Source organism: Chrysemys picta, chromosome 11 (assembly GCF_011386835.1).
Source record: "Chrysemys picta bellii isolate R12L10 chromosome 11, ASM1138683v2, whole genome shotgun sequence".
NCBI classification, from domain to species: domain Eukaryota; kingdom Metazoa; phylum Chordata; order Testudines; family Emydidae; genus Chrysemys; species Chrysemys picta.
In genome coordinates this window covers 1786200-1814043 of record NC_088801.1, presented here as the reverse complement: position 1 = coordinate 1814043, position 27844 = coordinate 1786200, and the positions used below count along the sequence as shown (strand labels likewise).

Genomic DNA, 27844 nt, shown 5'->3' with positions numbered 1-27844 from the left:
GGCGAGGCGCGGAGGGCGGGGCGACGGGGTTGTCCTCCACGGCGCTCCGTAGGGGGGCGGATGTGACGTCCGGTGCGTCTGTCCTTCGCGTCCGGGTGAGGCGCGTCCCTCGGCGCTGCCCCCGGGACAGGTGAGCGCCGCCCCCGCCTGGGGCTCCCCGCGCCCCTAGGGGGTATGGCCGGGAAGGGCTGGCCAATGGGGGGGGGGGGCGAGATCCTCTGGCCAATGGGAGGGATCCCCCGGCTGCCCTGGCCAATGGGATCCCCCGGCTGCCCTGGCCAATGGGGGGGCGGGATCCCCTGGCTGCCCTGGCCAATGGGGGGGCGGGATCCCCTGGCTGCCCTGGCCAATGGGGGTGTGTGGGATCCCCTGGCCAATGGGGGGGCTGGGATCCCCCGGCTGCCCTGGCCAATGGGGGGGGGTGGGGGATCCCCTGGCCAATGGGGGGACAGGATCCCCTGGCTCCCCTGGCCAATGGGGGTGTGTGGGATCCCCCAGGCCCTGCTGGGCAGTCAATGACCCACGGTGGCCTGCGCTGACCCCTCTAACCCCATTGTCACCTTCAGGAGATCGAGAATCGTGCGTCGGACCCTCAGAAACCCGGAGATTGGCCCCCAAATCGTGACATTTAACCCGGATTCAATTGTGTGGTTTTGGCCGGTCTTGCCCCCCGCCCCCCTTTCCCAAGCTGCAGGTGAGGGACAATTCGTGTCGCCTGCTCCCCCACATGGGCGGACATGGCCACCGGACTCCTCCTTGTTTTTGTGGCGACAGACTAACACGGCTACCCCCTGATACCCGGCTGCAGGAGCTCTCACCCCCCATCTGCTGTCTCCTGCCCAGCACTTTATCCTGTCCCCCAGCCCCTCCCCCAGTTCTCTCCCCACCCAACCCCCCTTCAACTCCCCTCAGTTCAGTCTCCCTCCCCCATTGCCTCCCACGGCCCTCATTTCACCCTCCCAGCACTCACCCCATCTGCCCAGAACCCCCATCAATACAGCCCCCCACCCATCAGCCCTCCCCCTCCTCACTGCAGCCCCCAGTCTCACCTCTGCTCCTTATGGTTCTTCACCCTCCCCAGACCCGGGGGGGGGCACTGCAGTGGGGTCCCCTCTCCCACTTCCCAGGCTAGCAGGAGAGCAGCCACCTGGGCTGACAGCTGGAGCCCCGGTCACGCCCGGGGTGGCTGACAGGATTTCAATATAAAATTAAGCCGATGAAGTGGGTTCTAGCCCACAAAAGCTTACGCCCAAATAAATGTGTTAGTCTCTAAGGTGGCACAAGGACTCCTCATTATTTTTCTAGTTGATTTAGTTGTTTGTTTGAGGGTTTCACTCCCACCCTTTCTATGTCCGATGAAGTTTCTCTTCCCTGCTGGAGTGTAGGCTCCTGTCTCTTGTTAGCTTGACAGCTTTGTTTATCTGAGGTGTCAATGAATTCTCATTGTCTTTGAAATTACTTTGTAATTAGCTGCCTGGTGGAGGAACCACATTCCTTTGTTCAGGGCGGGGGTAACTCCTGTGTGACTGGAAGAAAACATCCTGCCATGTGAGCATTCTCTTACTCAGAAATCCGAGAGTCTGCGGTGGGGCGCTGGCCTCACGGTGCGGTTGGTGCCTGGTGTCCGTGGCAGGCTTGCCAGGCGGTCACATGGCTGCAGGGCTAGAACTTGGGACCTTTTGCTCCAAAGCCACGGCCCTGCCCTGGAGGGGGACCTCCATCGCCAAGAGCAGCACTGCCAGCTCCCCCTAGCTAATGGGGCGGCACAACCGCCCATGGTGGAGCAGGCTGGCCATGGCCCATGTGCACATCCACTGTCTGCTCCAAGGCATGATGCTCCTACCAGGTCACAGGTGCCAAGTCACAGGAGCCTGTCTGTACCTCACTCTCATTCCTTCTTCAGACTCCTGCTGGAAACAATGCAGCCCCTCGAGGTCAGGTCTGTGTTCGAGGCTGCCCAGGACCCCACCTTCCTGCACGGACTCTCCCTCGTCAATGGCTTTTCAGAGGACGTGCCGTCCACAGACTCGAATGCCATAGCGCAAGGTAGCGTCTAAAAGCCAGTGAGGGGCAGTAGAGCCAGCCAAGGGGCTTCCTGGAGGGAGAGTGTCCAGTGGGGGGATTGATTTCACAGCAGTCCAACCCTAGGGGGTATCCTACTCTCTGGGGCCTGGTGGTGTGATGGGCTCTGGTTGTGAGCTGCTTTGCCCCAGTCAAGAGCCTTCAGCCTGAGGAGCCCAAAACACTTCACACGCTGAAACTAATCCTGTTTGGTGGGTCGGTATCATCCCTGTATTACAGGTGGGGAAACCGAGGCACAGAGGTGAAGTAACTTGCCCAGGGCCATGCACCAAGTGAGTGGCAGAGTCAGGAACAGTCAAACTAACTCTTCACCCTTTGCTCTAGCCACACTTTGGAGTGATCTGTCTGTCTTAGAGCCCTCTGTCCCACTCCAATGGAAGTGGCATATCTTCCCTGAGTTCCTCTCCCTCTTTCAGAGAAGCCAGTGGCGGGCGATGGGGAGGAGAGAGCCTGTGGGGTCCCAGAGATATCGGACCGGATGTGCTGTTCATCCTGCTCCCGGGAGTTTGACAGCAGGGAGGAGCAGGTAGGCAGCAGCCTGAGGGGTGGAGGCGGATGGGTGGTGTTTTCCATTGCCACCAGCAGGCAGCGCTGTGAGCGAGCAGGGAGCTGGGGAAGCAGGCTGCTGTGAAATGGGTATGTGAATGGCCAAAATGTGGACCATGGGGCTCTGTAGTTGTGGCCTGGATCCGTGGAGATGCAGCCCAGAGACTACTGGTCCTGAAATGCAGTGCTCCGTTTTGGGCTTACCACCTGGCACAAGGTGGAGTATTGCATGCTGGGATTTGTAGTCTCCATCAGCCGCACCCACAGGAGGAGGGAGGCTGCAGTCCAGTCAAGTGCATTCCTCAGGCCCCTGGTAAATTGTGGCTGCAGCTCTCAGCTGGGCAGGGTCTGGGTGCTCTGGCATAGCCACATTACCAGCTTCCGCACGCGGCAAAGCCCTGGCCCAGGGGCTCAGACCGTCTCTTATAAAGCTGGGGCCGTGTCTCTGCAGCCCTGGGGGCAGGGTGGGAACTTGGCAGTAAGGGCATTAGCTAACCAAGTGACCGGGACATGGAAATCAGCAGAAGCTGCCTTGCTTTTTTGGCAAGTCCCCGGCAGGCTGGCATGTGGCTGAGGGGACCTCCGCGCTGTCCAGTCCCGGGGCGTGGGTTGGCGCGCTTCCATCCATCTGACCTGGGGGAGCATCCGTATGGGATGCCCCTTCTCACTCCGTTTCCTCCCCAGACTGAGCATTACCGCCTGGACTGGCACCGCTTCAACCTGAAGCAGCGTTTGCTGGGGCGCCGGGCACTCGCGGCAGAGGAGTTCGAGGAGAAGACCCGTGCAGGTGAGGGGAGACAGATGGGAAGGGCTGCTGTCATGGGCTCGCTTGAGCTGGCGGAGTGCCACACGAAGCAATTATCAGTTGATATCCAACTCCAGGTGTCACCTGTGCTGTAAATTCTGCAACATAAAACAATCTGTCACGGGCTCAGTCCAAAGGTGCAGTTGGGGTTAGGCCCCTGACCAGACCAGACCAGCCCAGCCTTTGGTATCAGCGGGAGCAATCCATCCATCCTTCCTTCCTTCCTTCCTTCCTCCCCGTCCTAGCTTCACCCAGAACTGGCCACTGGAGGAGGCAGCTAGCTGTTTTGATCTTGCCTGCTGGGCCCTGATTGGGTTTTGCCCACTCCTGGCCTTTCTACCTGCCGGAGGATCAATTCTTGTTGCTTCCACTAGCAGCTGAGCCTAGGGGTGGCCTTTCTAGGCAGCTCTTGGAGGTCTAAACTCACTGCTTTTTTCTCCCCAAAGAGGATGCCTTCTTTGGATGGAGAGGTGACAATGTGGCGGGGGCATCCAATGTGTGGTACGCCCCATCACCACAGCCCTTCAGCAGGGACGTAGGCAGCAGGAAGCCTCTCTGGTGGCACCTGACCAGGTGGAGAAGCTCTGAGCACCAATCACACTTACCTTCTCCCCAGCAGCTGCCGGCTTCCCGAGTCCCTTTGTTTGCCTGCCCCATGCGGGAAGCTCCTCTGGGATGAGTTCAGGTCCTGTCATGTCCTATCATATGTTACCTCTGTATAAATCCATGGGACGCCCACACCCTAAATATTGTGTGCAGATGTGGTCGCCCCATCTCAAAACAGAGAGATTGGACTTGGAAAAGGTTCAGAAAAGGGCAACAAAAATTATTAGGAGGAAGGAACAGCTGCCGTATGAGGAGAGATTAATAAGAATGGGATTTTTCAGCTTGGAAATGAGACGACCAAGGGGGATATGATAGAGGTCTATAAAATCATGACTGGTGTGGAGAGAGTGAATCGGGAAGTGTTATTTACTCCCTCTCATAACAGAAGATCTAGGGGTCACCAAATGAAATTAATAGGTTTAAAACAAACAGAAGGAAGTATTTTTTCACACAACACACACTCAACCTGTGGAACTCCTTGCCAGGGGATGTTGTGAAAGCAAAGCTTATAATAGGGTTCAAAAAAGAACTAGATAAGTTCATGGAGGATAGGTCCATCAATGGCTATTAGCCAGGCTGGGCAGGGAGGGTGTCCCTAGCCTCTGTTTGCCAGAAACTGGGAATGGGTGACGGGGATGGATCACTTGAGGATCCCCTGTTCAGTTCGTTCCCTCTGGGGCACCTGGCATTGGCCACTGTCGGCAGACAGGATAACGGGCTGGATGGACCTTTGGTCTGACCCAGTCTGGCTGCTCTGATGCTCTTTGTGGTGAGGTTGGTTCTAGCCCCTCCCGCCCTCTGGAGCTGGCTGGCTCTGACCTGTCAAGTGGGGCCAGGCCATGGGCCAGTACCTCAGTGAGAACCGTAGGTTCTGCAGATGTCTCCTCCCTCAAACACTCGCTCCTCCCCCACCCCAGGATCCTGCTGCACCCCATAACACGGCGCCCTCCCTCCACAGCATCCGCCTGGCTCGCTACCCCTGGAGCGTCAGATGGGCTGTCTCCACACAGCCCATCTGACTGTGTTGGCTGGGCTGCGAGAGGCCATCGCACGTGACCTAGAAGGCTGGGGGGGGGGGGGGGGGGGCGAAAGGGGGCAGGTGACATTCGGGGGATCTCGAGGTCTCCAGCTGGGACGTGGAGGAGGTGGCTCTGTGATCCTAGTGGACTGGGAGTTGTTCCCTCCTCTTCATTTTAGGACTTGTGCCTTCCTTGGGCGCCTTAGCATCTGACACCCCTGTCCCCCTCCTGCCCGGTTTGCAGGTGACGTCTCCAGCATCTCTGGGTCCGATTCTGATTACTCCGATTCCGGCAGCGAGTCCGATCTGCTCTCTCCCCGAGGCCACGGCGACCCGGGGAGTGACCAGCAGAGCCATCGCCCAGGCACCCGCTCGGCTAAGGTCCTGTTCCACAACTCCCAGGGCCAGCTGCTCTCTGCCTACCGCTGTGTGCTGGGTAGTAAGAAGGCAAGTGACGGCCCGGCAGTGCTGGGCCCATCCCCAGTGACCTGCCAGAGGTCTGGGATAGCCGTCGGGCCGGCAAGCGGGGTTTGGCTGGGACCCCGACCCCTCCTTGCCCTGTGATCCCGCGGGCAGCTGGACGCGTGTGCAGGGGAGCCGGGCGCCAGCTCTGTCGAGATCTGGTCTGGGTTTAGCTGCTTGCCAGAGGATCCTTGCCCAGGTGCGGGGGGTGGGGCCCAGGCCCAGCTCATCCGGATGGAACCAAGGCTTTACTTGGTGCCTGATGAGCCCTGTTCAGACGGGAGCTGCTGCCTGTCTGGCCTCAGCCGCAAGGGGCAACCCCTGCTCCCTGCCCAAGCCCTGCCCCGTGGGTCAGCCCCCAGACTGCCCCTTCCCCCACTGCCTGCAGAGCCCCTGCTAATGGCTCCAACAGGGGAGGCAGCTGATGGCCAGGGAGGGTGTGTGCCACCAGGCTGCTAACAGGAGGGTTTCCTTGTGCCAGGGCGGTGGTGAGCAGCAGGCAGAGCTGGTGGCATCTCTGCAGAGCCTGGGCGCAGGCACTTGTTGGGTTATCCTGATGATAGGCGGTGGACACTTTGCAGGAGCCGTTTTCAGGGGGTGAGTGTCCCAGGCTGGCCCTGGGGCTGGGGCAGGGTCTGCTGCTCCAGCGGGCAGAGTCCTATGCGGGCCTTGGCGTGGGAAGGAGTGCTCTGTGGCTTGGGGATGTCTGCCCCTGGGGATGTGGTCAATGGGCCCTTGCCCCCCGTCTGCTTGTGGGGGCTGGCCCAGAAGGCGCCTCTCCTCTCCCCAGGGACACGTGGCACTGCCACGGCCTTCACGGGCCCCTGGCAGCAGCAGCAGCTCCTGGGGTTCCCTTCTTGTGCCTGTCCGTCCCCCGAAGCTGGCACTGCTCTGGCTGGAAGAGGAGTGTTCATTTCCCTTCTGTACGGAGGCTATGGCAGGGGCAGGGGCTCACCCGGGTCCCAGAGTGAGTCGGTGCCAGAGCTGGGAAGAAACCCGGGAGTCCTGACACCCAGCCCAGCGTGTGCTGCACAGACCCGCGGCCAGGCCCGCCCTCACCGAGTGGGGCTTTGGCTCTATTCCCCCATGGCAACGAGGGTCCCCGCCCTGCTGCCCTGGCCCACTCTGAGGTTTCTCTCCCCCAGGCCTGAGGTGCTGGATCACAAGACCTTCCACCGGTACACGGTGCGTGCCCGCCGGGGCACGGCGCAGGGACTGCGCGATGCCCAGGGCCAGGCCTCCATGCCCAAATCGGCCGGCGCCTCGCTGCGGCGGTACAACGAGGCGGCTCTGCTCAAGGTGGGGGCTAGCGCACAGGCCCAGTTCAGGATGGGGCCCTCGCTGCTGGGGCAGCCTCTGGGTGGGGGCTGCCTAGGCCAAGAGCAACCCCTCCAAGGCCTTGGCTGCAGCTGGCGCCGGGTGTCCTATGGCTGAGGCGCCTCGGAGTGGGGATGGAGAGGGCACGTGGGGCCTGGCGGGGGGGCTGGTACAGTGCTCCCCACTGGGATGCCACTCTGGTTTTCAGTCCCCCTGCTTAGGGGCTGGGGCATGAGATGGGTGCCCCTGTGCTTGGGATCCCTCTCCCCCACCCCAGGGTGCTCCCGCCCCAGGCTCTCCGGCAGTGCCTGAGAGGGGCATTTAGGGATAACACACCCCCCCCCGATCCCAGGCCAGCCTGCCGGGCGCATGTCACAGCTCTAGCTAGGCTCCCTTATTGGCGCTGACCCGGCTGCTGTGAGGGATTCAAATGCTGGCATCTGAACAGGCTGGACGCTGCCCTGGCTTGGGGTGTCCGGCGCACAATGGAAATGCAGACCCCTCTCTAGTGCCCCCTCCCGAGAGCTGAGACATCCCGGGCCCCTCAGACGTGCCCCATCGCTTAAACTCCGCCCCTGGCAGACCTCCATGGGCCGGGCGCTCTGGGGTCGCCCCATGCACCCCACACAGGATCCTACTCCACCCCTGCTCTTCACTTCACAGCACGAGAAATGCCCAGCTCTAGACCTAACCGATAATCCCTCCTCACATCTTTCTCCCCGCTGCAGCGCGCTCTGTAGGGCCGCGGTCCTGCTGCAGAGCTTGGCTTCGTGTCCAGGCCGGCGCCCTCCCCGCCATGGCCAGCTTGCTTTCGCAGTCCTCGGATGGTCCCACTGCTGCACCAGGCCCCCCGCTGCAAAACCGGCCTGTCCCTGTGCCTCTCCTGCCCCGTCTTCCTGGGTCTCTCTCCAAAGCTTCTCCCCAGGAGTCCTTTTCAACCCTGCTGGGTCACCTCTGCCTCTGGGAAGTGCCCACTCTCCAAAGCAGCTGTGGAGAAAACCTGCGCCTGGCTTCAGCCAAGCCCCTTCGCGTACCCATTAGGCATCAGAGCAGTCGTTAAGGTTAACGAGTCCCCATTGTCCCTAGGCTGGGGGGTGCCGACAGGCAGCACATGGGGGGGATCCTGCACATACACCCTGGTATTCCACGATGCAGCGAGCACCAGACTGATGCCTTGATAATATCAGAACCCCTAAGCTGTACAGCCGTATCCCCGGAGTCCCTGTCCCCACCCCAGCACCCCACAACTGCGCAGGGCTGGCCGTGCTTGGCCATACCCCAGTGCAGGGCAGGTGGGGCCCGGGAGCTAGCGGTGATCCCTCTCCTTCCACCCCCAGGACATCCAGGACCTACTGGCCGGCTGGGCGCAGCATCTGCAGGGAGCCCAGCGCATCTTCCTGCGTGCCCCCCGTGCCAACCGGGCACTGCTCTTCAGCAGCAAGAACGCCCCTCTGCACAAAGACGACCCCCGCGTCTGCAACATCCCCTTCAGCACCCGCAGAGCCACCTTCAGGGAGGTGCTGCGGGTGCACGCGGCCCTGGCCACCCTGCAGGTGTATGGTGAGAACTGGGGCATGGGGACACTGGTGCTGGGGGGCGAGGTGTGAGCGGCCTGTTCCCCTGGCCACCAGGCCAGGCTGGCATTGCTTCTAGACTCTGCCCAGGCCAGGGTGGCAGTGCCAAGCTGCCTACTTCAGAGGAACTCACCTCGGTGGGGGGCAGTGGGTTCCTCCCCCAGGGATGCCCCCTCCCACTCTGTCTGCAGCACCTGCCCTGCCCCATGTGCTATGGGGGGGGGTGGCTCCCTGCTCTTGACTCTGTCTGGGGATGGTCTCTGCGGGGCCCATGGACCCAAGGCTCCTGTCCCGCAGGGAAGGACACAGCGGTGGCGGATCTCGCTGGCTCCCCCCGGAAGGGCTGGAGGAAAGTGCCGTGTGCGCGGGTGGAAGAGCCCCAGCAGAGTGACGCCAGCAGTGAGTGAGGGGGAAGGGCGCCAGCGGGTGGGGAGGGCACCGGCTGACTCGCCCCCCACCCCCATGGGGGTTTCCTGGATGGGGGAAGGTGCCCAGCACTGGACCCTGTGTGGCAGCAGCTGCCTCTTGTTTGTGCCCCAGCCTTGTGGGTCCCCTTGGGACAGCAGGTTCCAGGCATCTGGGCACCCCGTAAGAGTGCGCTGCTGCAGGGCACAGGCTGGGGGGCAATCGTCCCCACCTCCCCTGCAGAGAAGGGGTGGGGCCTCTCTGGCAGAGCGCACTGGGCAGGCCCACCAGCCCCACTCCCACCTGTCTCCCCCAAAGCCCCGTCGCAGGAGGAGGAGGAGGAGGAGAGCCAGGCTGGGGAGCTGGAGACGGTGGAGGTGACGCTGAGCACGCTGCAGCTCCGGGAGTTTGAGGTGACACCTAAGCGAAGCCGCAAGAGGAGGAGGAAGAAAGACAAAGTGGGGAGAGGTGAGAACGGGGCTAACGTGGGGGTGTTTGGGGGGGGGGTGTATGAGCAGGTGGAAGCTGCTGGCTTCCCTGCCTTTGCCCTGGGGGCAGGGGGCAGCTGCACGCCCCCGGGATGGCGGGGAGGTGTTGGCCCCGGGCTGTGTTTCTATCCCTCTCCCGGCCCTTCCAGGAGCAGGGGCCCGCGCCGAGGGGCCAGGAGGCCAGGAAGAGCCCGAGGGCTCAGCACCCCAGCCGGGAGCAGAGACGGTGGCAGACCCTCAGGAAGGGCCTGGGGCAGAGCCTGCTCCCTGGGGGAAAGGAGGTAAGTCAGGCCGGGCCGTGCTGCTGTCTCTGCCCTGCCCGCGTGTGCCACGTTGGGGTTACGTGGGCTCAGGCCGCCCCTCCCCCTGCACCCTCCCACGTGCTGCTGGGTGCGAGCAGGGGCTGGGGAGCCAAAGAGGCAGAGCGGTGACCGAACAGAGCGATCCGGATCACCCAGCCTGCGCTGAAATACAGGCAGCTGGAAAGGCCCACCCCTAGAGCGAGGGCTGCAGGCCACGCCGTGCAGTGGGGGCTGTATCTTGGCAGCTGGGCCTCAGGAAAGGACTGGGGGGGTCAGTGGTAAATGGCTGAGCGAAGGGCTAATGTGAGCCTTGGGGTGTGAACTGGGCAGAGAGGAGGGGATTTTACCTCTGTACACGGCCCTGGGGAGCCTGACCCTGGGGTCCTGTGTCCAGTTCTGGGGGTCCACATTTTAAGTAGGATGTGGAAAAACCGGAGCGGTGCAGAGAGGAGCCCCAGAAATGATTGACGGCCCCTTGCACTGAGACCTGTAGGGAGCGCTGTCTGCGTCCCTTACGGAGAGGTGGTGATCAGGGGCTGTCACCTCTTGGGGGAGAGCCCGGCCGAGACAGGCAGAGCCAGTGGCCTGACAAACGAGAAGCTGGTGCACCTCGCTAACCCGGCAGGTCGTTAACCACAGCGTCTCCTCTCTCGCCGGCTTCACATCCGGCCTGGTGCCACCCTGGAGCACGCTTTAGCCTCACCTGGGGTGACGGGAGGGGGGCGCACTCTGGTGAGTGCCGCACAGGGGTCAGACGCTGCGGGTCCCCGAGCAGGTTGTTCCCTGGGGGAATTCCTGGCTTTGGGGTGGGGGAGGAGCTGGCTCAGGCAGTGCGCCTGTGCTGCTCAGGCCGGGGGGGCCCTGGGGCTGGCTCTGATCTCATCTGTCCTTTCCTGCCAGAAACACTCCTGGGCCAGCTCCGCGACGCCCTGTTCACGGCCTGCAAGACGGGGGACGTGGGGACGCTGCGGCGCCTCCTGGGTGTGGCAGAGAGCGGGGCACCCCCAGCAGGCAGCGAGGATGGTGCCATGGGGCAGCCCCAAGGCCACCCTGGCAGGGTGCAGAGTGAGGGGTCGGAGCCCAATCGCGCAGCCCCCTGGGCAACCCCTGGGCTCCTCTCGCTGCTCAGCGAGCCCATCGACGGCACCGGCTTCACCCTGCTGCACGTGGCGGCTGCGGCAGGGAAGGGGGCGGCTGTGCGACTGCTGCTGGAGGCTGGTGCCGACCCTGCGCTCAGGTACAGCCACGCCCGAGCCCAGTGCTCTGGGCGGTCACCCACCCCTAAGGCTGGCCCTGGCCCTGCTGGTGGGCCCGGGGGCCTGTGGGAAGCTGCCCTCTGCCTGCAGCCTGTTTAAAAAAAATAGGTACATCTCTCTCTATCTATCAATCATGGAATTGGAAGGGACCAGTTGAAAAGGTTGTTGAGTCCAGTCCTTGCCCCAGATCCCTAAGTGACCCCTTCAAGGATTGAACTCACAACCCTGGGGGTAGCAGGCCAATACTCAGACCACTGAGCTATCCCTCCCCTGCTCCAGGGCATCTAGCAAGCTGGGTGGGTGGGCTGGTCTGGGAGCTGGGCGGGGTCCCCTTCCCAGCTCTCCCCAGGACTCAGCGGCCCCGAGGGGGCCTGGCTGGCTCGTGGGGCCACCCATTCTGCAGGGGGGGGGCAGCCTGCCAGAGGGAAGCAGCAAGCCCTGGCCTATCCTGGCCCTGAGCCGCTCTCCGCTTGGCTCCCAGGGACTGGCAGGAGCGGCCCCCGTACTGTGTCTCTGCCGACAAGTCGACACGCAACGTCTTCCGCAAGTTCATGGTGGATCACCCAGCCAAGTACGACTACGGGCAGGCCAAGGTGGGTGCCTCCCGCTGCCCTTCCAGCCCGGAGATCCCTCCCTGGCACCTTAGGACAGCTGGGGGGAGCTCAAATCCCCCCACCCCGGGGTGCCTGAGCCCTCTCTGGGGAGCACCAATCTGGCTCCAGCCTGCTGGTCCCCCTCACGCACTCTGAGGCCCTGCCCCTCGGCTGCACCTGCCCCGCTCTGAGCTGGGGGGAGGGAGCCGTGCGAGGAGCCAGGAGGGGCCATAGTGTTAAGGCCCCTGCGTAAAAGCGAGGAACTCAGCCCCCGTCTGGTACAAGCAGCTGTGGGGGCTGTTAGCAGAGACAGGGAGGGGCTGCCAGGACCTCCCCCTCCCCCCCCACTGCCCAGGGTGACAGAGCCCGCCCTGCCCCAGGTGCCCGGGCCCCTGACGGCGGAGATGGAGGCCAGGCGGCTGGAGAAGCAGCGGGCGCAGAGAGCGCAGCGGAAGCAGCGGGCGCAGGAGCTGAGGGAGCAGCAGCAGCGGCTGGCGCAGGAGCAGGAGGAGAAGCGGCGCTTTGCGGCCCTGCCAGACCGAGAGAAGGTGAGGCCTGGGGCGCCTGGACACCCCGTTCCCCCATGGGGGGCACCCTGCCCCGGCTCTCTGCCTGCTCAGGCTCAGACCCAGCCGGGGCCCCAGGGCTCACCCCACTCACTGAGGCTCCGGCTCTCTGCTCCTCAGAGGGCCCTCGCTGCCGAGCGGAGACTGGCTGCCCAGCTGCCGGACAGGGGCGCGGCTCTCGCCAACCACAGGTAACGGGGCCCTGGGCACTGAACCTGCTGTGGGCTGGGGGGGAGGTATCCGGGGAGGCACCGGGGGGAGGAGATGCGGGGCGGGCACCGGGGAGGCACTGGGGGGAGGAGATGCGGGGAGGCACCGTTCCCCTGTGGGGCTGCCAGATCCCCTCTCCAGTTGCTGGCAGGGACCGGGACTGGCCCCCAGCCCCCTGCCCATGCTGTCCCTTCTGGTTTGTGCAGGCGCTGCTGGCAGTGCGGGGAGTCCCTGCTGGGCCGGATCCCCTTCCACTACCTCGACTTCTCCTTCTGCTCCACGGGCTGCCTGCAGACCCACCGCCGGGGCCGCGCCGGCCCCACCTAGCGCCCGCGCCAGGCCGGCCAAGCCAGGGGGCTGCCACATGTGGAAACAGACAGTCGCCTGCTGGGGGGGAGGGGGAGGTGCTGGGCACTCCCAGGGGGCTGAGCCTGAGTCCCAGCCTCCTTCCCAGCCCAGGGGGCAGGCCCCTGCCCAGGCCCCCGCCTCGAGGGGAAGGGGCTCATGGCACAGGATGGGTTGGGTGGGGGGACGAGCACCCCCCCTTGGGCGGGAGCATCAGTACCACAAGGGGCAGGGCCCTGGGTGGGGGCAGGGGGAGCAGGCTGCAGCTGGGGGCAGCGTGGCTGGTGGATCGATGGAGGAGGGACCAGGCCGCCTTGCCCTGTGCTGTGCGAACCGCCTGAGGGCTCCAGCTCCTGGGGCCAGGCAGCTGGGTGGCCCACAAGCCGGGGAGGGGGTGGTTAATGATGGGCAGCTTGGCTCAGAACAGCGCCCCCATGGGCAGCAGCTCATTGCTTTGGGTAGGAGCTCGCTGCAGCACCCTGGGCCCTGCCTGCCACCCGTGAGTCCTCCCCTTTCCCAGGGGTGCACTGGCCCCCCGCCCGCTCCAGGCCCGGGGGAGCTGAAGTGACTGAGTCGGGCCACTGCCCCCGCAGCTCAGTCCAGCCTCCAGCTGCCCTTGCTGCTGGACCTGGCGAAGGGGGGGAAGTAATATAGCCCCCCGTGCCCAAGGCCCTGGTCACCCCCTGCATGCTGGCAGCCATGCTGCAGACGGGTGCCCGGTACCTTGACCCCAGGACTCTGAGCAAGCCCCCCACTGGCCCTTGAGTGCCCCCAGGCTCTGGCTCAGGGCAGCTCAGCCGGCGCCCCCCCAGGGTCAGTCCGAGCTGTTCAGGGCCCATGAGGTTTGCTGTGAACCACGCTGGGGCGGGCGCAACGCCAGGGTGACAGAACACACCGGACAGGGCAGGGAAGGCACAAGATTTTGCTTTAACGGGTAATAAAATGTATCCCCCAGTGCCCAGCCTGGGGGGCGGGAGCCAGCAGGCAGGAAACCGGCTCCCCTGGCATTGCTGCCTCTGCCCCCCACCCCGGCAAGCGGCCACAACGCCCCCCAAACCTGGCAATAAAGGGCAAGCTGCAGGCAGTGAACTCTGTGTCTCCATTCGGTGGGGCGCCGGGGCTGGGACGGATACCTGCCCGTCCCAAGGGGCTACAGGCGGGCTCTGCCGCTGGCAGAGGGACAGGCTCTGCCCGCTGGGGGCTGGCCCAGCCAGTACCTGCTACTTCACCAGGAGCAAGGCTGTCCCCCTCCTCTGCGGCTGCAAAGGGCCCTGGCCCTGCCCTGTGAGTGAGGGTGGGGGCAGCCCGCACCCACAGCCCCTGGGCTCGGCTCAGCCGGCAGGACTCCCCCGCCCCTGCTGGCTGGGCTGGCCACGCCCGGTGGGGCCAGGAGATCTGGGCATCGCCAAGGCACGGGAGGATGTCCAAAGGCACCTGCGCTGTAGCCAGTTGTGCCAGGGCCCTGGGCTGGGGGAGCCCGTGGGGCCCAGGAGGCACCGGGGGGTGCATTAGGGAGGTGGCAGTTCGGTCCCAGCCTGGGGGCTGACGGTCTGGTTGAGCAGGGGCCGGTCCAGGAACAGCACGAAGGGCCGGGGGGGGGCCCCCTCCAGCTCCAGCAGGGTGATGTTGTTGGGGGCCGAGGCGCTCAGCAGCGAGCCAGGCACGAAGAGCGTCTGCTGGGGGCCCCGGGCCGGCCAGTACCGGCCCACGTTGAAGCCGTTTATCCAGAGCTGGCCCTGGAGGGGCAGAGAGAGGCCATGAGTGTGGGGGGGCATTCTCAGCCTGGCACACTTCCTCCCTGCCTCCCATCCCCCTGCCCGCTGCCTCCACCCCAAACACCCGCCTGGTGCCCTCTCCCCCGATCTCTTCCCCCCTCTCCCCCCGCGCGGCCGTGGGGAGCGAGCGGCTGTGACGTCGCAGTGGGAGAACTGCCCACCAAGCCAGGCCCCAGCCAGCCCCCCCTGCCCTCAGCGGTACCTTGCTCCAGCCGGGGAACTTCACGAAGGTGTCCCAGGCGATGCCAGGGGTCTGGAAGGCCCCAGTGTAGAGAACCGGCCCCAGCCTGGCCCTGCTCCCCTCAGCCTGGGGGGTGGGCGGGGGCCAGCCCCGCGTCACAGCCGAGTCCACGTCCAGGGGGTAAATCAGCCAGTCGCTGAGCAGTGCCGAGTCCAGGGAGAGATTCTGGCGCAGGCCCTGCGAACACGGGGACAGGAGACCAGTGGGGAGGGAGCGGACGGCCCTGCCCGTGGGCTTGCCCCCCTTCTCCCCTTGGCTGCCCCATCCCCACTGCTCCCCGCCCAGAGCGAACCCCGCTCCCCGGCGTCCAGAGGCAGCGCAGGGCCATGCCAGGAGGGGCTGCCACCTGGGGAGGCTGCCCAGCCCTGCTCCATGCCTTGCTCCACCAGCTGCTGCCCCATCCCTGCCCAGCCCCTCCCTAGTTCTGCAGGGGCGGCAGGCACTGAGGATGCCCAGCTCAGGGGGCACCTGGCAGCAGCGCGCCCACCTCCCGTCCCGCCCCTCACCTTGAAGTCGCTGGCGTTCACACCAAAGTTGATCCTGCCCATGTTCTCCACCAGCAGGTCCAGTGTGGCGCCAGCCTGGCCTGTGACGTTCAGTGTCGTCTGCCCGTCGCGCTCCAGCCTCCCCTGGTACTCCTGGCGCCAGGCAGGCATGGGGAATTGGGTCAGCACCAGCCTCCCCTCCCCCAAAGTCCCTCGGTGCCAGCCTTCCAGGGCCGGTCTGGGCCCCCCCCACTCCCTGCACACACCGGGACAGGCGAGCGACCAGACGGACTCTCCCCAGCTCCCAGGTCTCCCTCCCAAGTGGATACCCTGTGGGGTGAACGCGAAAGCAACCGCCCCTCCCCTCCCCCGCCAGATCCACCCCATAGCGGAGATGGGACCAGGGCAAAGGCCAACAGGCTCCGGGGGCCAAGTGCAGGGTGGCACAGCCCCCACCCCAGGCTGCCTCCAGCACTGCCAGCCCCTCCGCCCCACGGGCACTAACCCCCCCGCTGCACAGAGAGGGGCTGGGCATTGCCCCCCGGGGCCCAGGAGCAGGACGGTACGCACCCCGTTGAGCAGCACGTAGGCGCGGTCGCAGACGCCGTTGGGAGGGGAGTTCAGAGGGGCTGGATCCCAGACGTCCCGGGGCAGGCGCGTCCGGTACAGGACGAAGCCATGAGCCTGCAGCAGAGCGGAGGGTGAGAGCCCCGTGGGCGCAGGGGGCCGAGGGGCTGCCCATGGGAAACCCTCTCCAGGGCCTCCCGTCTGCAGCAGGCCCAGCTCCTTCCTTCCCAGGGAAAGCCTTGGCACAGGCGAGGAGCCTGGCGCCAGGACCCTGTGCCCACCCCGCCCCCTCACCTGTTTCACGGCCTCGAAGGTGAGGGGGAACCGGCTCCGGATGGGCCCGCCGGGGCACAGCACGTCCAGCAGCTCCAGCACCTCGCCCTGCTGCAAGAGAGAAGAGGGGCAGGGTGGGTGGGGGCCTCCCGGGGCAGGGGGGCAGCTCCCAGGGCAGCCACTCACCTTCCGCAGGGGCACGGGGCCGTAGGCGTACTTGGGGGTGGCGGGCGGCATCGGACCCTCAGGCAGGGGCTGGAACTGAACAGCAAACCCCCGTTAGGAGCCGGCCAGGCTGGGTCAGGGGCATGGCCCCCGCTGCAGATGCCATGGAAGGGGGGCAGGGGGCCAGAGCCGGAGCTGTGCCTGGCACCCCAGCTCTTTGGGCTCAGAGTCATTAACCCAGGGCACCCGCCAGGGGGCACCCCACTCCCTCTGCCCTGCCAGGGCAGAGCCGCCCTCGCCCCTGCTGTCCCTGCAGCGAGCAGGGCATTACGGTGCTGGCACGGCTGGGGCTGGCAGGACAGAGCCTTGCCCCTGACACAGGCAGCAGCGCCGGCTCTGCGCTCTGCCCGGGGCTCCGCGAGGTGCCAGGCGATGGCGAGGGTGGTTCCCCCCCGGCCCGCTGGGCTCAGTACCTTGCTGATGACCGTCCGGATGGCAAACAGCTTCGCGGTGGGGTCGCCTGCCTCCGAGAGCGGCGCGTCGTAGTCGTAGCTGGTGGTGACTGGCTTGTAGCGGCCCTTGTAGTCGGCACCTGGCCAAGGCAGGCGGAGTGAGCCACGGCTGGGCCCTGCCGTGCCCCTTCCTGGGCCCTGCCATGCCCCCCACTGGCTCGGGGCCTGCAGTCTGGCAAGCCGAGGGAGATGGGGGCAAGGGCCAGGGGCTGCTGGGAGCTCCGTGGGAACGGGGCCTGGCCTGCGACACGGAAACCACACGGACCGTGGCCTGGCGCGTTCGTGGAGGATGGGGGCCGGTGCTGGCATGGGCCACAGGAGCCCCCGTGCAGCACTGCTGACAGCAGAGAGCACCCCGGGGATGGGCAGAGAAGGGGCTAGCTAGACCAGGCCCCAGTAGGATGGGCGAATGCCCAGGTACCACAGCCCTGCAGGGACCCGCCAGGCAGCACCCGCCAGCCCTGTGCCCTCCATGGGTCCTCTGCTCCCCACGGGCAGGGGGACGACGACTCACCGCTCCAGTAGCCGAAGTTGGTGCCCCCCTGGAACATGTACCTACATGATAACCCAGAGGCGGCCATCAGAGCCCAGCGCGGCCCCACCAGCCCCCAGCGGCTAGCGCAGACACCCCCCTCCTTCCTGAGCCCACCCGGCCTGACTCCACGGGGACTCCCCAGTTCCCACCGTGGGCTGGAAATCACCAAATGCAGCCAGCCATGTAAACCGGCTACTGCCCAAGGGAAAGGGCCAGAGCCTCATGGGAGCATGGGACAGAGAGCGCCCCCGGGAGCGGGCCTGGGGTGCGGGAGAGGGGAGGCAGGAAGGAGAGGACGGGTTGCACTGGGGCCTCCTGCGTGGGGCAGGGAAGGGGGAGCTCCTCTCCCCAGCCTGGGGGAGCCCCGGGGCCCTTTGCTGCCAATTCCCGTGCAGGGAGCGGGGGCCAGAATCGTGCCAGGGCTGTGGCACCAACCTGCACGGCCAGGTTGGCACCTGGCTCAGCCAGGGGACACCTGGGTGCTGGGCGTGTCACAGAGATGGGGAACCACGGGCAGCAGCCCCAGAGCTCCGGCCGCATGGGGTCCCCTGGGGCAGGGCCAGCTGAACCCCAGTGCCGAGGGCAGCACATGTGGGGCTGGCCAAACCCCAGAAGTGGATGGCCCTGGCCCCCCAGCCCTGGTAGCTCAATTCCCCCCTCACTCCAGCACGACAGCCCTGGGGCCGGACCCAACAGAACCTCCCCACGCAGCCCTGGGCAGAGGAACCGGGGCCTGGCGCCCGCTGGGATCCAGCAGCAGCCAACCCGCCCAGGGCCGCCCCCCAGCCCAGCCCCCCACGCGGCCGGACAGTCACATGTTGACGTTGGCTCCCAGCTGCAGCATGTCCTGGAGACCCTGAGCCACCTGCGCGGGGCTGCTGCCGGCGTGCGGCTCTCCCCAGTAGTCCAGCCAGCCCGTGTAGTACTCCGAGTTCACCTGGGGCAGACGGGCCGTTACCCACAGCCCCGGCAGCCAGCCAGGGCCCCCCACACCCAGCAGCCACCAGAGGGAGTCGCTCCAGGCACCGGGCAGCGCCGCCCCCCAGCACTGAGCCTGCAGCAGTTGCTTCTGAGACAAGGGAGTCCAGAGCCCCCTGCCCAGACCCCCTGTGCCCCACGGAGCCCCCTACGCCCCCCCACAGAGCCTGTCCATGCCCCAGAGCGACATCCCCCAGAGCCCTTCTGAGCACAGAGCTCCTGCCACAACCAACCCCCCAAGCACCTGCCCCCCACGGCCCACGGGGGCCCACTCTCACCAGAGGTCCCTTGGGTTCATAGAGTCGCTGAGGGGCAAACGCGGCTGTGACGTTGGGGCCTGGGGGACAGAAGGGGGCAGGTCAGTGCAGGGTCCCGTGCCCCCATCGGGCTGGCTGCCAGCCCCCCTTCCCTCCACCCCCACACCGTCCTGCCCCCCGTCTGAGCCAGCCCCTCCTCTGTCCCGCCCACACATCCGAGCCAGGCCTCCCCCCTGCCGTCCTGCCCCTCGTCTGAGCCAGCCCCCCTCGCCATCCTGCTCCCCCCAGTTAAGCCAGCGCCCCCCCATCCTGCCCGAGCCAGCCCCCGCCCAGGGGCACCTGGCCCGAAGTCCACGGTGGCGTAGAGCCCCTGCAGGGTGCCGCACCGCAGCTCGGCGGCGCTGTTGCCGTCGGTGGTGAAGAGCAGCACGTCGGGCCCCAGCCGGGCGCGGAAGGCGGCCAGCAGGTGACGCAGGTAGTCGTAGTCGCAGGCGGAGTAGCTCCCATACTCGTTCTCCACCTGCGGGGCAGGCGGCCATGAGGGGGCGGCACCGTGAGACCCTGGGCCGCCGCTGCGGGGAGGGTCGACCTGCACGGCCCCGGCCAAGAGACGGGACGAGTCCCCCCCACTCAGCCCCACGGCCGCTGCTCTGCCAGCCCCAGGGCACTTCACTCACTTCACCTGCTGGCCCCAGATCCTGGCCTTCCATGGCCTCCCCCCCGGCTAGCCTCCTGTGACGAACTGGGACTGTTCTTGCTGGGGTGTGTGAATGCTGACAGGGGAGTGTGACTAGGATGGTCTGCATCGGGGGATGGGAGCCGGCCCAAGGGAACATACCTGAGCTTGTAACATGAGAACCCAGGAGGGGGTTGGAGGTCAGATGACTCCGGGGCCCGGGAAACTGAACAAAGGCTGTGGGAGGGGTCGCTGAAGGCAGAGTGCTGGAAGGAGGCTGGAAGGAGGCTGGAGAGATGGCTGGGAGGCAGAGATGGCTCTGACCCCCCAAGGGGGTGGGCTGGCATGCCCTGGGACCCCAAGCTGGACCTAACTGAGGGGGGCCCTGTTGTCTGTGCCTGCAAGACCTGTCTTGGACTGTATTCCTGTCATCCAAATAAACCTTCTGCTTTACTGGCTGGCTGAGAGTCATGGTGAATCGCAGGAAGCCGGGGGTGCAGGGCCCTGAGTTCCCCAATACTCCGTGACAACTGGTGGCAGCGGTGGGATCTACTGCACCCCGTGGACGGCGCTTCCTGCAGTAAGTGACTGGGGAGCAGTAAAACGAAGGGGGATTGACGGGGACCAGGCACGCTGAAGAGTGGGAGAGAGACGGTTATTACCCCTGGGAGTGTGTGACCAGCGAGAAGGACTTTTGCAGTAACAGGGTCCCCTGGGGGGATCGCAGCGAGTGGTCCCAGGGGCGGAGGAGTCTGCAGCTCGACCCTGGCAGAGAGGTGGTGACCTCGAGAAGGGCTGGCACACTAGGGGTCCCCCTGGGAACTGTGGGGAGCTGTGAGCACACAGGCCGGTGAGTGGCCAGCAGGAAGATGTATGCCAAGCGGCTTAAGAGCGACCTGGTGGAGCTGTGCAAGCAGAGGCGGCTGCGCATTAGGAGGCTCACCAAAGAACAGCTCATCGCCCAGCTGGAGGCGGAAGATCGCGCGAATGAACTGATCCCTGTGTCTCAGGGAAGCAGCCTGGCAAATGCAGCGCAGGCACCAGTGTCTGTCCCAGCTGGGAGTGGTCAGCCGGCTGCTGAGGGCTTCCCGAGACCCCTCCTTCCTATGCCTAGGGGAAGGGTGGGGAGGAGCCCAGCAAATACCGAAGGCGCCGTGATCCCCCCGGCCAGCAGGGGGTCCCCCCGGCGAAGCCCGCCGGCCGGCAGAGGAGCCTCCCGGCGACGTTCGGCATCCGGGGAGCGGAATTGGCTGGAATGGGAGAAAGAGCTAAAACTGAGGGAGCTGGAGGATCGTGAACAGCAGAGACAGCATGAAGAGAGACAGCGTCAGCATGAACGGGAGGAGAAAGAGAGACAGCGTCAGCATGAAGAGAGACAGAGACAGGAGAATGAGAGACAGCGTCAGCATGAACTGGAACTGGCGAGACTGAGGGGCAGCGAACCCCCGGCTGCGGTGAGTGAGGGGGGACCCAGGACTGCACGGAGCTTTGATAAGTGCATCATGGCCCCATACAAGGAGGGGGAGGACATGGATGACTTCCTGGAGGCCTTTGAGACGGCCTGCGAGCTGCACCGGGTTGATCCCGCGGACAGACTCCGGGTCCTTACCCCCTTACTGGACCCCAAATCCGTGGCATTGTACCGCCAACTGGGAGAGGCAGAGAAAGGGGACTACGAACTATTCAAAAAGGCCCTGCTACGTGAGTTTGGGCTGACTCCTGAGATGTACCGGGGAAGGTTCCGGAGTCAAGATAAAACCCCTGAGATCTCATATCTGCAACTAGCCGTCCGCATGGAAAGATACGCCAGCAAGTGGGCTGGTGGGGCCCAGACGAAGGAGGACCTGATTAAACTGCTGGTACTGGAGCAACTGTATGAGCGGTGCCCATCCGACCTGAGGCTGTGGTTGGTGGACAGAAAGCCAGAGAACCCGCGACACGCCGGGCAGCTGGCTGATGAGTTTGTAAAGAGCCGGTCAGGGGGTGGCAGGGAGGAGCCCCAAAGGAACAGGCCCGCCGTGATGCAGAGAGAGAGTCACCCTGGGACCTCCCAAAGAGGGAATATGGGGAATCCCCTCCCACGGGGAATGCCCAGCGTCAGGGACAACCGACCGGCTCGAGGGGACCCACAGGACATGAGCTGCTATTACTGCGGCCGAAGAGGCCACGTTCGGGCCCAGTGCCCCAAGCTCAAGGACAGACTGAGCAGACCGAACCCGCATAGGGTTAACTTGGTAGAGGCCCAGACGGACGAGGGGCAGGCTTCTCACGCAAGAGGGGCTGGCAGCTTATCAACTGCTCAAGAGAGAGAAGGGCCCCAGGCCAGCTCCTCTAGGGGGCTGGATGCCCCAGACTCAGGGTTTTTGGTTTATACGGTGGGCGCGGGGCTGTCCCTCCGGAGAGAGTACCTTGTTCCCCTGGAGGTGGATGGGAGGAAGGTCAATGGATACTGGGATACGGGCGCAGAGGTGACGCTGGCCCGGCCCGAGGTGGTGGCCCCAGATCAGGTGGTGCCCAACTCCTACCTGACCCTGACGGGGGTGGGCGGAACACCAGTCAAAGTGCCCGTGGCAAGGGTACACCTGAAGTGGGGGGCCAAGGAGGGCCCCAAGGATGTGGGGGTACACCCGTATCTGCCCACTGAGGTATTGATGGGGGGGGACCTGGAGAACTGGCCAAGCAACCCCCAAAAGGCACTGGTTGTGACCCGCAGTCAGAGCCGGCGAGGGGCCCTACGCCCTGGCCTTGGGGGGGGTGCCTTGCCTGAGGCGCAGGACCCTAACCTGGTGGGGAGGGAACGCCCAGGGACGCGGCTCAGGGAGGCTGCAGCTTCGGACCCAGCGGGCGAGAAAGAGCAGGTGGCCATCCCTGTCCCAGCTGCTGAGTTCCAGGCCGAGTTACAGAGAGACCCCTCCTTGCGGAAGATAAGGGACCTGGCCGACCTCAATGCGGTACAGACCATGGAACGAGGTGGCCGGAAAAGGTTCCTGTGGGAGAAGGGGTTCCTGTACCGAGAATGGGCTCCCCCAGGGAAAATGGAGTCAGGGGGGATCAGGAGGCAGCTGGTGGTACCCCAGAAGTATCGCCGCCAGCTGCTGTGCCGGGCCCATGACATTCCCCTCTCAGGGCACCAGGGAACCTGGCGTACCCAGCAGAGGCTGCTACGGAGCTTTTACTGGCCTGGGGTCTTTGTTACTGTCCGACAGTACTGCGGATCCTGTGACCCCTGTCAGAGGGGGAGGAAGGCCTGGGACAAGGGGAAAAGAGCTTTAGGACCCTTGCCCAGCATAAAGGATCCTTTCCAGAGGGTGGCCAAGGTTAAAAGGGCGTCTCTAAACCAAGAGAGCCCAAAGCACAGACCTCCAGACTGGAGCGCTGGGAGAAGACCACAGCCCAGTTGGAACCCCAGAGGTATGGGGGTGGGAAAAGGGCACAGGCCGCATAAACCTTCCCACATGCGAACTGCGAGTGCCATCAAGCACCCCCGACCTAAGGGGGGGCGTGGAACGGAAGGGGCCTGGTGTAATTCTCACCAAGGAACTGGAGGGATGCGGGGGCATCCATGGGAACGGGGGTAGGTTCGAACTTCCCCGGGTCACTGGCTAAAGTGACCCTGCTCAGTTCGGTCTCGAAGGGGGGAGAGATGTGACGAACTGGGACTGTTCTTGCTGGGGTGTGTGAATGCTGACAGGGGAGTGTGACTAGGATGGTCTGCATCGGGGGATGGGAGCCGGCCCAAGGGAACATACCTGAGCTTGTAACATGAGAACCCAGGAGGGGGTTGGAGGTCAGATGACTCCGGGGCCCGGGAAACTGAACAAAGGCTGTGGGAGGGGTCGCTGAAGGCAGAGTGCTGGAAGGAGGCTGGAAGGAGGCTGGAGAGATGGCTGGGAGGCAGAGATGGCTCTGACCCCCCAAGGGGGTGGGCTGGCATGCCCTGGGACCCCAAGCTGGACCTAACTGAGGGGGGCCCTGTTGTCTGTGCCTGCAAGACCTGTCTTGGACTGTATTCCTGTCATCCAAATAAACCTTCTGCTTTACTGGCTGGCTGAGAGTCATGGTGAATCGCAGGAAGCCGGGGGTGCAGGGCCCTGAGTTCCCCAATACTCCGTGACACCTCCTGCCAGCTCTGCCAGCGCCCCTCGATCCCGGCCCGCAGCCCCCTGCTAGTCCAGCCCCCCACAGCTCTGCCGGTGCCCCTCAATCCTGACCCGCTGCCCCCTGCTACCTGAGTCCTGGGCTCCCCCCACCAGCTCTGCTAGTGCCCCTCAATCCCGACCCGCTGCCCCCTGCTAGCCCAGCCCCCCACAGCTCTGCCGGTGCCCCTTAATCCCGGCCCGCAGCCCCCTGCTAGTCCAGCCCTGGGCTCCCCCCACCAGCTCTGCCGGTGCCCCTCACTCCCGACCCGCAGCCCCCTGGTAGCCCAGCCCTGGGCTCCCCCCCACCAGCTCTACCAATGCCCCTCACTCCCGACCCGCAGCCCCTGCTAGCCCAGCCCCCCACAGCTCTGCCGGTGCCCCTCACTCCCGACCCGCAGCCCCTGCCAGCCCAGCCCTGGGCTCCCCCCCACCAGCTCTGCCGGTGCCCCTCAATCCCGACCCGCAGGCCCCTGCTACCTGAGTCCTGGGCTCCCCTCACCAGCTCTGCCGGTGCCCCTCGATCCCAACCCGCAGGCCCCCGTATCCCTCCTGTTATTTCAGACCCTCCCTCACTTGTTCTGAGGAGCTCAGTGCCCGGGACCCCTACACCCGATGGCTGGGGGATGGTTCCTGCCTCCACCCCCTAGAGGTGAATCCAGGTCCCAGAGATGGACAGATGGGGGGAGGGGCAGGCTTTAGCTAATAGCTCCAGTTCACGCCCCCACCCAGTGCCCCCCACGCATGGCTCCCCCTGCACAGCCCCAGCCTCGGGGGGGGGGGGGTTACAGGGCCAGGGGCTCCAGAGCGATGGGGGTTACAGTGTAAGGCCTAAGGCCTTTCTCTGCAGCCCTATTAGGAGAGCACCAGCCATTAGCGGAGAAGCAGGAAGTCACCTCCTCACATCCCATCTAATGACATTAAACGATGTACGATCCGGCTGGGAAGGAGGAGACCCCGTCCGAATGGCCCCACGATCCCCAGATACAGAAACTGAGCGTAAGCTGGTTACAGAAAACTTAGTTTGACAGCAGCCTGTCTGGCAAGAAACCTCTTATCAACAGTTGTGGTTGTGAAACCCTCATTTCTTTCTTGTTTTATCTTTATGGTCCCCACTTCCCTACTGTTTATCTGTCTGGTTCTTGGATTGTTTCTGTCGGTTACATAATTAATTTAGCTAGGTGTCAGTTAATTAAGGTGGTGGGGGAGGGTTGGTTAGAGAATTTTGTTACAATGTTAGGACTGGTTAGTAACATTTTAGTATAAGGATGGGTTAAGGTGCAGCTAAGCAGGACTCAAGTTTCACTCTATAAACTGGGGTCCAAAAGGAAGTTCTTGGGAACCGACTCCAGGACACAGCCCGAGATCAGAGCTGCCAGACCCCAACACTCAGCCAATGACACTGGGCAGAAACCGGAGTCCCCCAGATGGCCTAATCCTGACTGGCCAGCGGGGAAAAGTTCATCTGTCTGACTGGGAGTGGTGAGCAGTGTCTGTGTAGCGTGTGCGTCTGGGTTGGGGATTGTTAATAAATAGAGGTGATGTGGGATATTACTGCGTGAGGCTCTTTCACTGGTAAAAGCCCCTAAACCCACAAAAGATTAAGGCCTGAGTCCACAGGGAATGGGTGTGTGCTCTGAGCCCAGAGGAGCAGAGCCTGGAGCCCATGGAGGGGTAAAGTTCGGTGCCTTGCGCCTGGAGCCCTAGGAACTGGGAAAGGGTGGGACATCCTAGAGAGTGCGAGTAACAGAGAATTTTGTGCAGGTAACCACAGGGACAGGGGTCTCTGTGGGGGACAGGGGACTCCAGAGCAATAGGGGTTGCAGGGGGCTTTGTGGGGGACAGCACAGAGAGCTCTGGGGTGCTGAGATAGGCTGGGAAAGAAGCAGTGAGCCAGGGAAGGGACCTTGAGCCCCCCACCCCACCCCACCCACCTGGATGCTGATGATGTTCCCTCCGTTCTGGTACAACCGGGGCTTGATCCTGGGCAGCAGGACGTCCAGCCAGGAATCCACGGCCTGCAGGTAATCTGGGAGCGGAGACAGCAGCTGGGTTCATGTGAGATCCAGGAGCCTGCCGAGGTTTGTGTGCAGGGCACAGGGCGCTGGCAGAGCCCGCCAGCCTTTCCTAGCTCGCCCAGGGTGGGAGGCTGATGCCCGTCTCCAGGGGGCGGCGGGGAGGGAGGGGGAAGAGAAGGAGCCCAGCTGCTCTGCATTCGGGGCTCCAAGGATGGAGAGAGGACTGGCAGGTAAATGCCAGAGCCCCACAGCGTCCTGGCTCCAACTAAGCGGCCCTGTGTGGCTGAGCGCAGGAGCCCGGTGGGCTGGTCCCTGTGGGACGCCCCTTACCTGGGTCAGAGGAGCGCAGGACAATGTCTGGTTTCCACAGCAGCCAGGCAGGGAGGCCGCCCTAGAGAAACAGCCCAGAGGAGAAAGAGACTCGTCAGTCCCCAGAGACATGGCAGGTCTGGGTCAAGTGGAAGGAGCAGGAAGGTCTCATTGGCCTGCGTCACAGACCCACCATGAAGGGGTCAGAATTCAGGGGCAGCAGCAGAGCTGGGGGGGCAGGGCTGGGCTAGCAGGTGGCTTCAGGTTGGGAGGCACCGGCAGAGCTGGTTGGGGAGGGGGGGGGGGGGGGAGTCCAGGGCTGGGCTGGCAGGGGCTGCGGGTTGGGAGTGAGGGGCACCGGCAGAGCTGGGGGGACCCCAGGGCCGGGCTAGCAGGGGCTGCGGGTTGGGAGTGAGGGGCACCGGCAGAGCTGGGGACGGGGGGAGCCCAGGGCCTGGCTAACAGGGGCTGTGGGTCGGGAGTGAGGGGAACCGGCAGAGCTGGGGGGACCCCAGGGCTGGGCTACCAGGGGGCTGTGGGTCGGGAGTGAGGGGCACCGACAGAGCTGGGGACGGGGGGAGCCCAGGGCCGGGCTAGCAGGGGCTGCGGGTTGGGAGTGAGGGGCACCGACAGAGCTGGGGACGGGGAGCCCAGGGCTGGGCTAGCAGGGGCTGCGGGTCGGGAGTGAGGGGCACCGGCAGAGCTGGGGACGGGGGGAGCCCAGGGCCGGGCTAGCAGGGGCTGCGGGTCGGGAGTGAGGGGCAGAGGTGGGGGGCCTGGGCCAGACAGACAGGGGCTGGGGTCAGACTCAGGGCAGAGCAGCCCGGGCCCAGCCCTCACCATCTCCCACTCGGCGCAGATGTAGGGCCCGGGCCGCAGGATCACCAGGAGGCCCAGCTCTGCCGTCAGGTTCAGGAAGTGTCCCAGGTCTCGGTCCCCAGAGAAGTCATAGACCCCGGGCAGCGGCTCGTGGTAGTTCCAGGGGACGTAGCTGGGGAAGAGAGTCAGGAGCAGTGAGGGGAGCAGCCGCTGGGGTCTGCACGCCCTGGGGGGGGGCACAGCCTCTGGGGGTCTGTTCGCCCTCGGGGGGCCCGGGACGTGGCCGAAGACCGAGCACCACAGCACAGCAGGGAGATCCCCAAGGACACATGCGGGTCCCGGCGTGGCGCAGGACTGAGGGCCCTGACCCGGTTATCGGTGCATTAACTCTCCGGATCCCAGAGGGCCGACTGGCCGCACTGGGGGGGACACGTGTCCCCTGTGAGCCCCGGCCCAGCTGGTGGGGCCTGGCCAACACAACAGCCAGCGCAGAGCTGCTGTCACCGCCGGACGCTGCAGGTCAGGGCTGGGATTAGAGTCCCAGGCTCAGGGACCGGAGCTCACACTGGCCCCGCACGAGACTCTGGTTTGGGGGCAGGAACCGGGGACCCCAGGGCGAGAGCCGTGACCTGGAGAGACCGTGTGAGTGATGCCCTGCGGCCCTGGGGGCAGCCCTCCCCGTGGGAGCCCGGCCGGAGCCCGTGGGTCACCTACACCTGCACGGCGTTGAGGCCGCTCATGTACATCTTCCGGAGGCGGTCGTGCCAGGCGGGGCGCGGGACGCGGGCGTAGTGGATGCTGCCCGAGACGTAGCGGAAGGGGGCGCCGTCCTTGCGGAAGCAGTCGTGGGCGTAATCCACCTGGAAGGAGCGGGCGCCGGCGCAGGCCTGGCCCCCCGGGAGCTGTGAGCACACGAGGCCCAGCCGGCCGCGCTCCCCGGGGTGCTGGCGTTACCGTGGGGGGCGCCCTGGGTGGGGGATCGAAGGGACGGTGCAGACGCCTCCTGCTGCCCCATGGCTGGGGGGGACATGGCTGGGGGGGACAGGCGGGGGGGCTGCTGGAGCCGGGCAGGTTTGGATGGTTGTTGGACGCAGCCACATGCCAGACCAGCGCGATGGCCCTGGGCTTTACCCGGCCCTGGGCAGGGTCACGCCCCCCAGGGCTGCGGCCCGGGTTGGGGGCCCGGAGTGGCGGGGGGGGGTGCAGGGCGCTCCGAGTCCTGGAGCCCCACCAGGGGTGAGATGGGGGGGGACAGACCCAGACCCGGGTCTCAGGACTTGTAGCTGCTCTGTCAAAGCAGATCCAGCCCCCCCCGGGCTCTCTGCCCGGCCCGGCCCGGCTCGGCTCTGCCCGGCTCGGCTCACCTCCAGCGGCAGGAGCGCCGCGGCCAGCAGCAGGACGCGGCCCCCGGGCCCCATGGTCACAGCTCCCAGCAGCTGCGGGAGAAGCGAAGCAGGAGCGTCACATGACCCCCTTGGCAGCTCCCAGCCCCAGCGCTTCCTCCAGGTCCTAGACTCAGGCCC

The 27844-nt window shown here is 65.2% G+C and overlaps 2 protein-coding genes across 12 annotated transcripts; one reads left to right on the top strand and one right to left on the bottom strand.

Moving 5' to 3' along the window:
- Positions 1–23: 23 nt before the first annotated feature.
- On the top strand, positions 24–13664 carry ANKZF1 (ankyrin repeat and zinc finger peptidyl tRNA hydrolase 1). 9 transcript variants are annotated; one of them, XM_065561342.1, is made up of 17 exons: positions 24–130; positions 567–694; positions 1904–2046; positions 2499–2608; positions 3313–3415; positions 5302–5504; positions 6001–6116; positions 6665–6818; positions 8174–8396; positions 8708–8809; positions 9134–9283; positions 9453–9584; positions 10506–10842; positions 11343–11454; positions 11835–12002; positions 12141–12211; positions 12437–12693. In XM_065561342.1, exons 3-17 carry the CDS (start codon positions 1920–1922, stop codon positions 12555–12557), a joined length of 2229 nt encoding a protein of 742 aa, XP_065417414.1. In that variant the 5' UTR covers positions 24–130; positions 567–694; positions 1904–1919; the 3' UTR covers positions 12558–12693. The 9 variants fall into 9 exon arrangements, with proteins under 9 accessions (XP_065417414.1, XP_065417415.1, XP_065417409.1 ...); XM_065561343.1 differs by having other exon boundaries at positions 12141–12213; positions 12442–12693; XM_065561337.1 differs by lacking the exon at positions 12141–12211 and having other exon boundaries at positions 12437–13059.
- On the bottom strand, positions 13484–27844 carry GLB1L (galactosidase beta 1 like). 3 transcript variants are annotated; one of them, XM_065561348.1, is made up of 16 exons: positions 27686–27844; positions 27036–27208; positions 26343–26493; positions 25524–25584; positions 25110–25204; positions 18703–18883; positions 18385–18443; positions 17944–18065; positions 17108–17148; positions 16555–16673; positions 16103–16177; positions 15938–16027; positions 15647–15760; positions 15098–15229; positions 14553–14768; positions 13484–14311 (listed from the first exon to the last, which is right to left on the bottom strand). In XM_065561348.1, the coding sequence occupies exons 1-16, from the start codon at positions 27737–27739 to the stop codon at positions 14084–14086; spliced, it is 1911 nt and encodes a 636-aa protein (XP_065417420.1). In that variant the 5' UTR covers positions 27740–27844; the 3' UTR covers positions 13484–14083. The 3 variants fall into 3 exon arrangements, with proteins under 3 accessions (XP_065417420.1, XP_065417421.1, XP_065417422.1); XM_065561349.1 differs by having other exon boundaries at positions 15938–16024; XM_065561350.1 differs by lacking the exons at positions 17944–18065; positions 26343–26493.